Below are 14,260 nucleotides of genomic sequence, written 5' to 3'. Positions count from 1 at the left end.
TTCTTGGTTTTCTTCTTTAAACATTGTTCTGGAGTGGATAGGAAACAAACCACTCTCATCCCTCTGTTACTCTCAACAATAAGGATATGCTGTGTAAAACAAAGTTCATATTCAAATCTCAACCTAACGCTTCATATCCTTGGTGTGTTAGCAGGCTATGTGGTGGCCAGAGTGTTCTTCCGCACCAGGCTCAGTGCATGGGGCTCCTGCAAGGGTTGCAGAAAGCCCTGTCTAGCCAATGCCCCACCCGTCTGGGCTGCAAACCTTGATTGCCCCAGAATCTCTCTGGCACCTTCTATCAGAGGAACCAAGTGTGGAATCCCAATAAAATGCAATGTAGGAACTGAGGGTCCTGTGTCCCTGTACATTCACGACCTTGGCAAATGTCAGTCATTGTTTCCCCCAGGTTCTCGGCTTGCTGCTGCCATCTCCAACATGAGGAAATCGAGGCTGGGAGTACTCTGATGTGACAGCACAGTGCCACGCCATGGTGACGAGTTGTATGCCATGAACAAAAGCGGAAAGGGGAATGGGGACCCTCTTTTGCGGAGAGTTACCAGGGGAGCAGAAGGCTTATGTGAACCCCACTTTCCTTTACCCTGTGATTCACAGGGTATATCTAATGCTATTGTTCAAAACTGAAGGCTGGACATAGTAGATATGCCTGGTGGGCGGGGGCGGCAGAGCTCTTACGCTCCCTTTGATCCTGGCACAATGTATTTTTGTCAGAACTTTTAAGCTGCTCCTATCACCCCAACACTCCCAAGCTTCATGCACCAAGAGGTTAGAGAGAAGCAGCGTACCCCGGCTTGTCAGGGCACGGCTCACCTGAGGAGCCTTTCCCTAGGGGTGCTGCAGGCTCACCAAATCTGCAATCTTACAGCCAATTGCACTTCAGGGTTAGTTGTGCCGTGTGGGGTAGAGAAACCATGGGCCAGCAAGGAGGCTCAGCAGACATGGGTGTTTGTCACTAAGCCTGACCCCTAGAACCCATATGGTGGAAGGAGAAAACGAATTCCAGCGAGCTGTCATTGTCCCCTGTCCTGCCCACATGTGCCGAGGCATTGACAGAAATGTGAAGATAAAAAACAATGGCTATAAAGTCTTTCTACAGCAACACTATCCTAACTGCTCTATAATGCTTATTCTTTCATTTTAGCCACATAAACCCCTCAATCCTCTGTGACGGGGACTATTGCTAGTCCCATTTTACAGTGAGAAAAACCGAGTCCAGAGCAGCTACGCAACTTCCCCAAGGTCAATAACTATCTAAAGAAGGGAGCAGGATTTGAACCCAGGAAGTCATCAGCTAGAACAGTGGTTTTCAACCTCCCTAATGTTGCATCCCTTTAATATAGTTCCTCATGTTGTGGTGTTCCCCCCAACCATAAAATTATTTCATTGCTACTTTATAACTGTAATTTTGCTACTGTTATAAATTGTGGTGTTAATATCTGGCATGCAAGATGTCTGATAAAGGACCCCTAAATGGGGTCATAGTCCTTGGATTGAGAACCATTGGCTCGAGCATCTCCATGCCGTCCTTGGGCTCTGCTCTCAGGAGGGTCACTGCAGGACGTGGACAACAACATATTATTTCCCTTACTAGAAAGAAGCCTTAAGAATCAGAGCTTGTGCCCTCCCTAGAGCCTGAGACACTCAATAAACGTTGATTGACTGCTTTAAGAGAAGTCGTAGAGATGCGGTTAAATCCCTAACCCCCCCTTGAAGTGCTGTGATTCCCGATCAAGGCACAGATGCAAGAGGGAAGGAGAGAGGTTTCCTAGCATAATTGTGTTAATTTACAACATTATGAAGAATTTGATCGTTTAAAATTTAAACACGCTATGTAAATCAGAGCATGCTGGATGCTGCATCTTACCGAGAAGAAAAGTGTTTTGCCAGAAAGTGTTTCTCACAGTAGACATGTCATCACCTCAGCATACACAAACAGCACACAGCTGGAGAGACAGGCAAAGCTAGAAAACTCCACCCTCTCCACTGACACACAGAGGCAGAGGTGGTAGATGGCAGATACATACATTTGTACACACGTTGGAGGTCGCAATGGGTTAATTACAGTAACATGGATAATACAGAGAAAGAGATAGTGATGAAGGAAAGAAGAAAAGATTTGACAGAGGAAAAGAGGGAGGAAAAAAAAGAAAGTTAATTATTTATAGTGCCCAGGTTAACTTGGGGGTGAGCTCACCAGGCAAATGGATTGTTTCTGGGGAAGAGAAAATGGTATTTTAGGTGAGTACAGCACTAGGCTAAATCACGGTACATGCTCTGTTTGTGTGTATTCTGCAAACTAGCTGCATGACCTTGGCAGGCTGTCTCCTCTTCAGAGCTGCTATCTGGATGGCTGTTCAAGGCTCTCCAGACAAATGTCTCTGGTGCACAGGGTGAAGAAACCAGGCTCAGAGCTTGGCTCAGGGTGAATGGCTGCTCCCTTTCTTACTGGCATTGCAGCAATGAGTAAGTGAGCACTGTCATTTATGAAATGCAAATGAGTGTGGTTCCACCTCATAAGGTTGTTGTTGCGAGAAGCAAGGACGCTAATGCATGCGAAGCATTCATAACAATGGACTGATGTAGGTGCTTAACAAATACCATCTGGGAAAGAACCCACAAAATGCAGATGTCTTGAGCAACCCTTAAGAGCTCCAAAAATGGAGATATTCTTGTAGCCAGAGTATGACAGAAGCCTATTGGCTAGGCTATTCTCCTGTAACAACAGCCACCATTAGGGGGAGGTGCCATCAGCAAGTACTTCTATAGATCAAGACTAAGATGTCATCACCTAGTGATACCAATGCCCTGTTCACTGAAGTCTGCCTAGTTATCAGCGTGGTACTAAGGGACAACTCTATCCTTCCCCGAAGAGAAACACAATGGACCATGGATATCCGCTCTCCAGAAGGTTGAATGAATTTCTGAAAAGGGGAGGGTAACAATGGACTGTGGTTGTGCCGGCCTGTAACCCCAGGACTTGGGAAGTTGAGGCAGGAGAACCGCAGGTTCAAATATCTTCTTTCACTACATAGTGAGTTCAAAACCAACCCGGGCTGCAGGAAGTCCATGTCATACTCTCAAACCCGCGTTTGAAAGACACACATTTCACTGCTCAGAGCCATATCTGCTTTTAATTGGGAGGCATGTCCACTTTCTTCGGTTCTTTGCATTCCATTCTGCTTTTCTAGTTATGGAGACAGAAGGATCATTTTAATTGTCAACTTGACCCAGTATAGAATTATATGGGAAGAGTTTCTCAGTGAAGGATTATCTGGATTGGGTTGGCTTGTGGGCGGATCTCTGAGGGATGTTCTTAACTGGGTTACTTGAGGTGGAAAGACTCACCCTGAATGTGAGTGGCACCAAGCCCCAGGCTTGGCATTCTGGACTGTATGAAAGGTAGGGAAAAGCCGGGTCAGCACAGGCATACACAGACTCATTTCCTATCTGTTAACTGGAAGTGGCAAGCTGCTTCAAGTTCCTGCCTTGACTTCCCTATAATAACAGACTGGAACCTGGAATTTTAAGCCTAATAAAAACCACTTCTCCATTAAAGTTGCTTGTGTCAAGGTATTTTATCACAACAACTGGAATGGAACTAGACAAGCAACATCTCTGGGGCTTGTCCCAATACCGGTTCATACAGATAATTAAGTGCTTCTCCCAGAATGCTCCAAAGGCGGGATACTAGCCTGATGAGTTCCAACTCTGCCCTTGTATTAGCTCAAGTCATCTGTTTGCCCTTTCTTCCAGTAACCTACTCCTACTATGTAGAGCAACTCTGAGTTTTTCTTTAGAGAACTACCTTCTCCGTTACTTTCCTGGCTCCCTGTTGTTTAGGTAGAATTGACCATACTACCTCTGGTTCAGAAGGCAGATAGTAAGATCAAAGCTTGACTTAATAATGCCTTTCATTTTTCTGCCACAGAGGTTTATGGATGAACATGTAGCCCACACCAGACTTTGAAGATTAGCCTTGGGAATTACACTGCACTGACTGAAAAAAATTTTTTTTTCTCTCAGCAGAGTTTTCTTTCTCCTCTTTCAATAAAACACATATTTGTGGGGCTGTAGAGATGGCTCGGCACTTCAGAGCATTGCCAGCTCGTACAGAGGACTCTGCTTCCTTCCTCAGCTCCTGCACGGCAGTTCACGATTGTCCCTAGCTCCCTTCTAGTCTCCACAGGCATCAGGCACTCAAGTGACTCACTGGCATATCTGCAGGCAAAATATGCATATGCATAATAAAACGAAATAGATTTATTTGCAACCTGAAGAGTGAAGTTTTATCCATCTAAAGGGAACGTCTATTTGAGGGTGAGGCCAACAGAGACAAGACAGAGGCAGAGACATCAATTTCTTCTTCTTCTTTTTTAAAATAAATTATTTAATTTTATGTGCATTGGTGTGAGCGTGTCAGATCACTTGGAACTGAAGTTACAGGCAGTTGTGAGATGCCATGTGGGTGCTGGGAACTGAACCCGGGGCCTTTAGAAGAGCCAACAGTGCTCTTAACCACTGAGCCATCTCTCCAGCCCGGGACATCGATTTCTTCTCTCATCATCTGTACACCTTGACATAGCCAAGCACGAAACCTGAGTTTTCAAGTTATCTGAACCAATAAATACACTTTATACTTTCAAAAGTCCAGATTCCTTTAAAATCCCAGTCAGGAAGTTCCCTGTGTGGGCACAGAAGGCCACTGTACATGCTTACGAGTGACACTCTCTGTACTAAGACTAGACACAGAGTCAAGCTGCACGTGGAGTTTGCTCTTGAAAAGTTCACTGTGTATAGACTGGCCAGTCCTGTGAAGAATCAGTTATAAGTAGTGCAGGTAGCAGTTAACTGGGCATACAGACAAACACTGAAGGGGAAACAGATTTCCCTGCCATGAGGGAGTCATAGGGTTTAGAATTTCACAGTGCCCCCAGGAGGAGTCTAGTCTAGTCTAGGCAGAGCCATGGCTCTTTCTCATATATGCGCGTAGAGAAAGAGACAACAGAGGAAGCTAGATGCATCCAGATGGCCCCTGCACTATCTCCTGAATGCTTCATATAATTTGATAGACTATGTGTTCATCTTCTGGTACACATTGAAAGGCCATGTATAGTATAGCAGGTACAATATAAGCCTCTACCTTAATCCAAGATGGCTGGCCATTGACATATAAGCAGCTACACAACTCAGGGAGCCAGTGCAAAATGGAAATGCAGTCCTGTAGTCTAAAAGTTATGATGAGTCGAGAGACGGTAGCGCATGAGTGCTAAACCAAGCATGGGGCCCTTCCAAGTATGAGGGTCTATGTATCCACACAAGGCTCATGCTCAGGAGGCTGGCATTTCACAGAGCCAAGGAAGAGTTATCTTCTGACTCACAATGTGCCTGGGTGAATTGTCACTGAAAAGCCAGCCTTGAGCCTGTGACATGCGAGCCAAGCAAGGTGAGCCCAGGCTAGGGATGGGATGCTCCCAGGCGTTGTGTTGCTGGGAAGAGCCCCTCTTTCTACAAGAAGCTGAGACAGATGCCTCCTTCTGCCTTGACCGATCACTCCTCCTCTCCTGCAGGACTGCTGGAGCCAGGTGTGCTCCTCACAGTGAGCACTTGGACATCCAGGGAAAGGAAGAATAATCTCCCAGAAATCAGCAGGTATTGCAAGTGGCTCTTAGCAAGCGAGAGACAGACCTCAGACTTTATGCAATGACAAAATTGTTATCATGTAAACGTGCCTAAGCTTTTCCTCCAGTCCTTTTACTCAATGAAAATTCTGTGTTTGCTTCTCTACCACACTCTCTAGGGACATTTCTGTCTCTGTCAGCCAGTATTTGGCCTGTGTGATGGAGAACAGAGGCGGGAGGCATAGGGAGATAAAACTAGAAACCTCTGTGAGATGAAGGGCTTTCCACGGTAAGGACCTGAAATAAATATAAGTAGCCAAAGGAAAGAGGGGCGGGGGAGAAAGGGAGGGCCTTGCTGAAGAGAGACAGGGGTGGGACTGGAGAATGAGGTTCCCAGACAGATCAGGGGAGCCACAGCATGCAGTGCAGAAGACACTGGGGGACAGGGGAGCAGAGGAAGGGAATGTTAAAATGGTCAGGTCTCAGGAGCTGGGTTTTACCTTGCCGAGACGGTAACAGAGACACAAGAGTACAGGTTGGAGTTGTTTGTAATGATTTATCCCAGGTTGTGATTGCTCATGTGGGGTCGGAATTAGCCTTGGGTTACACTGATATTCTATGAGATATGATTAGGTGTTACAGATGCAAACAAAAATGTATAAGTCATACCCTACTAGGTCCCGAAGGCAGCATTTCATCTGTAGAATGTTCTCTCCTATTTCTTCATCTTAGAAAATCCTATTAGCATCTTAAAAGCACCCCCCCCCCCGCCCAGTCCTGTAATGTGGTTTGGACATGTATCTAACATATGGCGCAGAAAATGTTTTATTATCTTAAATGAACTTTAGAATAATATAATTTTATAACACTTCCCTAAACTCTCCTATCATAGACAGAGTATCCCGTTCTAACTGGAACATGAAGCCCACAGAGGGTAGGGGGTTATTTGGAGCAGCTTCAAGGTTGGCGAGCCCTTTCTTCCTTAGGTTAACATTTTAATCTCTTCTCTCCCTTCTCTGGCTGCTGGTGCTCTTTAAAACCAGCGCGTGCACAAGGTGGCGTTCTAGACGCACGCACGGGGTAGCTTACCTGTTCTGAACCATGCTCATGGCCATCCAGTCCCCAGGGTACACGTTCTTCCCAATGAGGTCCTTGAACATGATGAAGGTCTCCATCAGGAAGTCCTGCGAAAGAGCCGAACACCATAGGGGAGGGGAGTAAGGGGAAAACGGGAGGGAGGGAGGGATGGGAGGATACAAGGGATGGGATAACAGTTGAGATGTAAATATGAATAAATTAATAAAATGTATTTTTAAAAAAAGAGCCGAACACACCCATTACCCATGTCGCAGGGACAGACTGCACGGGTTTGATATTGATGGCACTTTAAATGTCTTCTTTATTTTCCTTTAGCTGGTCAGATTGGGAAGGAGTCTGGGTCTTTGCTAAAGAATTCAAAGCCATCCCAACGGGTTGGAAATGGAAGTTCATAAGTCAGCTCCCAGGATTCTGCCTCACAGATATGAGCGGAATATAAATAATGGGTAGAAATGGACTCTTCAAGTAAAGCTCTATTGGTTCCTTAGATATTAAGAATAAAGAAGTAGATTATTTCCTGGTGGTTTCATAGTCATCTTCTTAGGTATGTATTTGGGAGGCAAATAATCCACACTGTACGGTATCGTCTCAGGTCACTGAGCAAACACACTATTATTTAAATGAACATCTAATTAGCAGTGCATAGACATAGCTAATCCAAATGTCACCTGTGCATAGAAGATCATAAGGAAGGACGGTGACAAGGGTCTTTCTCTCTTTTAAAGAGGTTCAGAGTGGATTTAAACATCCTCCAGCAGATCTTTTTTCAGTAGGTTAACCTCCATCTTTATCTTTAGAGAAAATAAATTCAGCACAAATCCAGACAGCAAAGACAAGAACCACTTGGAGCGACTTGAGCTGTAGGTAATGAAGCCGAATCCCCGGGGTGATTTAGGTAAGCTTCGAACCTAGAGTGAACCCACCCATCTGCGGTTCCCTCCTTAAGCAGTACTTGTCACGTCCTGCTCTGCTCAAAGAAAACCTCACCTAAAACCCAGTATGTGAAACAGATAAAAGTGGATCAGCTTTGTTTGATGTGGTGTGTGTGTGTGTGTGTGTGTGTGTGTGTGTGTGTGTGTGTATGTGTGTGTGTGTGTGTTTATGGTAGGGTAGAGAGGAGGCTATGTAGAATATCATTTCAAAAGCACTGCTTTAAGCTAAATTGTGAAATTCTAGAAATGGCATTGGTTTATTTCCAGCCAATTTGCTTCTAGGGGGGAAAAAATCACCTCTGTGGTCTAAGGTCCCAGCTTCCACATCAGCAGAATGCAGTAATGTTTCCCTGACAAGGTTACCAGGAGGATCAAGCACATAGTATGTATCAGATCCTTGGCACAGAGCCAAGTGTATGAATTCTCCCTGAAGGCCTGGCAACAGGGGTGGGTGTAGCAGATGAGTCCTGAGAGGTGAGCTGGGCTCAGGAACCAACTATCTGTGTACCCTTGTCACAGCACAGGCACAGCTGTATTTGGCTAAGTGTTTACTCTTAACACTTCTGATTCAAAGCCTTGTGATGCCGATGGTATCTTCCCTAGTTCACACATCATACAAACAAACAAACAAACAAACTAACTAACTAACAAAAAACCCTGAGGCTTAAGAGAAGTTCCCTTGCTTACAGTTACACAGTGGCTAATCAGGGATCCCCAATCTAAATGTTTAGGCCTCCAACACTCAAGGCCTTAGGCTCCAGGATACTCATGATTTGTCAGCAAATGTTTGCTAATTGGATTCCAGATGTGGGAGCCACAGCACTGGATGGACTGAGGATATATTCTAGAGGAGAGGTACCCACAAAATGGAACCAGACATGTGTGTCATAATCTTCAACACACACATTGAGATCTGTTGGGGGCCTTCTTGCCCCCAAACTCATGAGAACCAGAGCATGGTATGCTATGCCCCTCTTCTCCATTTTTGTCTGCTCCCACTCCCCATGTGTTGCAGACTTACCACAAGGTCTGAGCTGGTCTGGAAGGTCTCAATATAGAAGGAATAGTGCTGGTCGCCCATCTGGTCTAAGATGGCTGTCATGCATGCCACAAAGTGACTCTATAAAACATAAGGAAGAATATAACAGCCCTGAGAATTGTCCTTTCCATCTCCTTAACTTCAAACTTGAAAACGTACAGCCACCTCAGGCGCTGACAAAGGGCCACCCAGCACTGAGTGTCTCCTCTTACTGGAATATAAAACTCCCTAACAAGAAATGTCTTTACTGCCAATTCATTAACAACAACGACCACAAAAACCATTCATTAAATAACCATATGTGCCTGTAGCTGTGCCAAGAGCTCTAGATCCAGAGCTAAGAGGAGATCCACTGCCTCACCCCACCTCTGTGCTGTTTGCACACTGAGAACCGTACTTTGTGTGGATGTTGGGAGACTCAGCGTATGTCAGTCAAGATCCTTGGGAGCAGTCAGTGTCATTTTCCAGTAAATCATTTTGTCTGTGGAAAGCCCCATTGTCCCATCTGTTCCCATATCTACTCTCAGGGGAGTTCCTGAAAAGATCCACGTCCCAACAGCACCGTTAAGTTGCATGGCCAGTCTCTGCAGAGAGATGGGTTACTGGATTGCCATGAATCAATCTGTCGCAAGAGAACCCAGCCCCAACCAGTGTTTGTGAGGGCAAAGGAAGAGAAAGGGGAAGTGAAGAGACAGCCTTTGATCTTTGTGAGTTCATCATTTAGTTGGGAAAACATGATTAATGTCCACGTGGAGAGGATTCAGTCAAGGGGGAGGTCAAGGTAGAGACCTGAGGAGGAAGTGGGTCTTGAAGGAAGCCCGGAAGTGGAGGAGCATGAGTTAGAGCCAAGCGTGAACTGGAAGGCACCAATACAGACGCCAGTGTTCTCCCTCCCAGAGTGCCAAGTGTCTGTGCTGGAGCACGCTGGTATATAGAAGCAGCACTTGAGGAGATACAGTGTGGGAGCTGGTAAAGAAAGCACTGGCCACTGATTAAGCAGGGCTGAGGTGGCGTTCTTAACAGTTTCCTGTAAAATTCTAGAGGAGCTACCCTGTTGGCCAGAGGAGGTCTCACTGTGGTCCTGCCCAAGGACAGATTTTTAGAATGTGGCCTAGATGGTGGTAGGGTACAGGAGGTATCCAGGGACTCCCACTGCTGAAGATAAGCTGGAAGTTTCATGTTTGAAAAAAAAATTAAGGTGTATGGATGAGTGCTTTGTCTGCCTGTGTGTGTGTGTGCGTGTGTGCGTGTGTGCGTGCGTGTGTGTGTGTCTGTGCCTATGTGTGAATCACCTACTGTGGCCTTTGTTTATAAAGTTCTTATGTTGTTAACAAATATCAAATATGTATGTATGGATGCATGCATGCATGTAATATACATCAGGCAGCCTGTAGGTCTGTTCTAGTGACGGATCAACACTGCTCATGACCCCAGGAAGCCTCCTCTGGGACAGCTTTTCGATTGACTAAATGTTCTGCATGTTCTTCTCTGCCAAAGTAGCTCCCATAGGTCCAGGCTCTCGTTTCCTTCCTGATTCTTTTCAATTAGAAAGTGAGGGGTAGCGTGCTTTCCCAGCCAGCAGGGCCAGCTATATATAACAGTACATGGTAAAGATGTACAGCTCTCACTTAAAAGTATCGATACTTTTGGAACAGCTGGGTGGCCTTTTAAAAGAAGGAACTCTGTGACTAAGCAGGGCATCCGCACAGAAGCTGGTGACCAGGAAGCTCACACTGTTTAGGAGGCATGGGTAACCAGCTGAAAGCACGAAGCCAGGAGTCTCAGGGTCCCTAGCCAATTTGTACCAAGGAACCTGCAGCCTTTGGGGTTCCACTTGCTTGATATTTCCTGCTTAAACCTCCAGGGGGTGGTAGTGAGTTTGTGAAATTATTCATCGCTTTCAAACCAGACTGAAACAACGGCATGCTGGTTGACTTAACCAGGTCCCACTGAAACCAAGAAATGAACTTTATAACTCTGGGCAGGCTAAATGTAGGAAAGAAATTTCCAGAGCTTGAAGAAATGTGTGTGTGTGTGTGTGTGTGTGTGTGTGTGTGTGTGTGTGTGTGTGCATGTGTTTCCTCTACTCCTTCCATCTCTTCTCTTCCTTCCTTAAAGAATTCATCCTGTGACCACTAGAGGGCTTTTCCTTTCACATGGTAGCTGCCGTGCAGTTTGTTCGGCTTTTTATTTATTCCTACGTGAGCAGACCCACTACACTTCTTGCATATAAACAGTGAAAATTACAATATAAAGGGCTTATTTTCCCTTCGTTTGGAGTTATCTTGCTGCTGCTCAAAGGCTGGCTCGTTGTTCAAGGAAGGGGGCGGCATCCTCTGCAGGTAATTCCACTGCTTTGAGGTAAGAGATATGGGAAGGTTTGGGTATTTTTTTTTTTTATTGGTGATCTTGTAGAGGGAAATGTGCTGTCATCCCTCGGACAACAGTTTACTTTAAATCTTTGGCTTAAATGAGCGCTGAGACCGTGAGCTTATGTGGGTGTGTGTGTGGTGAAAATCCACCATTGTCAGAACTGCAGGCTGCCCCAAGATCCGGAAGGGCTTGTTATTCCCCATGGTTTGATTTGAATGGGAAGAGGGGAAAAATGCAAAGAGCAAGCCTCAGAGGAGCTCAAGTGGCTTGGAATTACCTCGAACAGACCGCGTTCTCCTAGGATTTGTTAAAGGAAACTTCTATGCCTTTTTTTTTTTTTAAATAATGAAAAAGAGATAGAGGTTTTTCCATTCCTCATTAGAGAGTTTGAGCATTTTATGAAATAAACTATGATTGTTTTATTAGGAGTCAGCCAGTGTGTTAGAGTTCACAGATCAATCAAAATCACTTTTACCAGCTTGTTAATTTCTTTGTCCCGATTGGCACATAGAAAAGCCCAATAGGGTGCTTTTCACTAGGATTTGCAGTGCACTGTGATGGAAGTTTAGACAAGTCGCTTGCATTTGCCTGTTAATGAGAATAAAAATGACTGTTTTATTTTGAACCGGAAGCATCCTGTTTTGCCACCCGAGCCCCTAGCTCACTTAGGTATTGATCCTTAGGTGGTCACACAGATGCGATTAACAGATACCTGAAATGGAGCGAGTCACAGGCAGCAGGGTTCATTAAGGGCTTTTCTCTGTCATTTGAACTGAGTGGCCAGTACACGCTTTGTCATGCAATGCAGGAATAATGGAGTCACGTTGCGCTTCTCTGATGGGTAGCCCCTTCTCAAGATTGTCTTCAAAATGGCAATTGTGTCTTAGCCCTCTCCTGCTTTTACAAGGTTGAGACCATAATTTCATACCTGCCATGTCTAGAATGCTGAGAGGAATTGGGGGGGTAGGGGTGACAATCAGACTGTATTTGCCCTGGCAACCAGCACAGCCCTAAGGTCGCTGCTGCTTAAACTTTATATTGTTAAAAGTTCCAACTCCCATCCCCACCAACAACCTAGGAAAGTCTCGGTGTTGCATGGGGTACTCGAAGTTAGGGGATCCCCTGTAATCTGAGCCAATTAAAGCCCTCCTCTTTTTATTCCTGGCAGGAATTCTATACTCGACATATATTTACTACCAAGGCATGAGGCAGCCACTCATCCACACCAAAGCAGCATGCCAGGTGCCTGGATAGGAAATTGCTTCTTAGAACAGAGTACCAGTGGGACTTGCATATTAAATTCCAGAGAGAGAGATTGAATCTGAGACGCTGGCGCAAACCAGGCAGAGTCACCTCGCTCTAGTCGGGTGGTTTAAAATGTGGCTAATGAATCACAGCATGAAGAGACACAGTTGGAAACTAGGTCAAATGTGTAAAAATAAGTACAATCATTGCAGGCACTTGGCTGGTGAGGGGGCTACTTAACACTGTGAGTGGCAGGGCAACATAGGACCCCTCTTGGCTATCCATGGCAATCAATTCTTTTAATTAATCCACACCATCTCTACACTCAGAGGTCTTGCAATCTGGGAGAGAACTGAACATCTGGGAGCAGACTGGATCTTTGAGGGGAAACAGTCAGGGTCTCTTTACTATGTGCTGGCAAGAGAACAGGAGAAAACCAATAGTGTCTGAGCAACGTACCAGATGATCTTAGTTATTGCTGGGCACTCTCCCCAAATGGCTACTCTGGCTCCTTCGCATTAAAAGTCACCTCCCTTATCATATTATTGGAAATACTAACAGTTCTGCATACAGCATTTAGTTTAACCATTCCTACTTTGCAACCTTTAATGCAGACACAGACACACACAGACACACAGACACAGACACACACACACACACACACACACACACACACACACACACACACACACCCCAGGGCTTTTGTAGTGCTGGAATAAACCAAGGGCAGAGAAGGCAAAGCATTCATTTACAGGGCTCTGACAAACAAAATTAAGGAGGGGGCTTGGCAGCTGGGGGGCATCGCCCACTCACCTGAGATTGGTGTTAGGGGGGAGATAAGAACCCAGAGGGAGGGACACAGTTGACTTCGGGAGCTTGCTGCTTAAATGCCAACATTACTATGAGATAGCAGCTGGTGACACGTTGCTATAGCAACCTCAAATAATGCGCACAACCAAAATAAAATACAATATAGAAAGCACTGAGGAGAGGAGATGAAGGAAAGTTTGCATGCCGAGGGAGGCTCAGAGGGAGATAAAAAGTTCTCTGGCGGGCCATACTTTGGAGACTAAGAGTGGCCAAATGCAGCGCTCTCTCTCTCTCTCTCTCTCTCTCTCTCTCTCTCTCTCTCTCTCTCTCTCTCTCTCTCTCTGCTCCTCTGCTCACCCTCATGTCTGCTATGTGCTTATATAACAAATTTTATTCTTGGATTAAACTAGTACTGTGTGTATGATGAAGCCAGGACTGACTGAAGGTGGGAGGTGTCAGGAAAAGCTAGGGCTCTGAATTCCATTCATCTTAGAGCTTTGTCAGGCCACTGGGAGTTGTAATTTGGAACAGTCTTTAGGGCAGCTGAGGTGTGGACAGTGTTGCCAAGTTCCGGCTACAATGCTGGGGGTGGGGGCGGGGTACAACAGGGTGACTAAGGCTGTGCTCCAAGGAGCTTACATCTAGTACGTCTTGGATACAGAGCCACAACCAGGGAGGGGAGGGGTGGTGGCGGCAGAGGGGAGGGCTTGAAGCCAGGCAGCCAGCGTTCTGAACTCATCTATGCACTTGTGACCTTGAGCAACATCTCGTGTGGCTTGCTTGCCCAATGTATCAAAGAAGATTTAAAAAAAAAATCTTTCTTTCATATGGAGAAGAAAGGATTGAATTAATTTATATAGAGAACCTTGAGTATAGAGAGGCTTCAGTAAATATCAGCTGTTTATTATTATTATTATTATTATTATTATCATTATTATCATTATTTTTATTATTAATCATGAGGATTGATTGATTGTGGTCCAGAAAACCATGCAGATTAAGCAGGTAAAATTGCCAGCACAGAGGAAATGGTAACTGTTTGCTAGTGACAGTGTGCGAACTTGTTAGCTGCTCCTCATTTCACCAGTGGCTACATGGCCTTTAGTTACCATGTCTCAAGTTCAGCT

The 14,260-nt window shown here is 45.4% G+C and overlaps 2 protein-coding genes across 3 annotated transcripts in view; one reads left to right on the top strand and one right to left on the bottom strand.

The window, feature by feature from the left end:
• Positions 1-14,260, bottom strand: part of DOCK2 (dedicator of cytokinesis 2) — a 406,436-nt gene that overhangs the window by 78,231 nt on the left and 313,945 nt on the right. The window contains exons 28-29 of the mRNA XM_084762887.1: positions 8,688-8,786; positions 6,726-6,820 (exon numbers count right to left, since the gene is read on the bottom strand). Of these exons, the coding sequence (XP_084619013.1) occupies positions 6,726-6,820; positions 8,688-8,786 (194 nt within the window). The remainder of the gene's footprint in view (positions 1-6,725; positions 6,821-8,687; positions 8,787-14,260) is intronic.
• Positions 10,813-14,260, top strand: part of INSYN2B (inhibitory synaptic factor family member 2B) — a 107,078-nt gene continuing 103,630 nt past the window's right edge. The window contains exon 1 of one of the 2 annotated variants that reach the window (XM_084762889.1): positions 10,813-11,047. The gene's annotated coding sequence lies outside the window, so the exon portion shown is untranslated. Of the gene's footprint in view, positions 11,067-14,260 lie in introns of both variants that reach the window. The other variant, XM_084762888.1, reaches the window with a different exon arrangement.

The sequence above is a fragment of the Acomys minous genome, assembly GCF_964271855.1.
Source record: "Acomys minous genome assembly, chromosome: 16".
Classification (NCBI taxonomy): domain Eukaryota; kingdom Metazoa; phylum Chordata; class Mammalia; order Rodentia; family Muridae; genus Acomys; species Acomys minous.
Note: the sequence above shows the minus strand (reverse complement) of the source record. Positions and strands in the feature narration are given on the sequence as shown.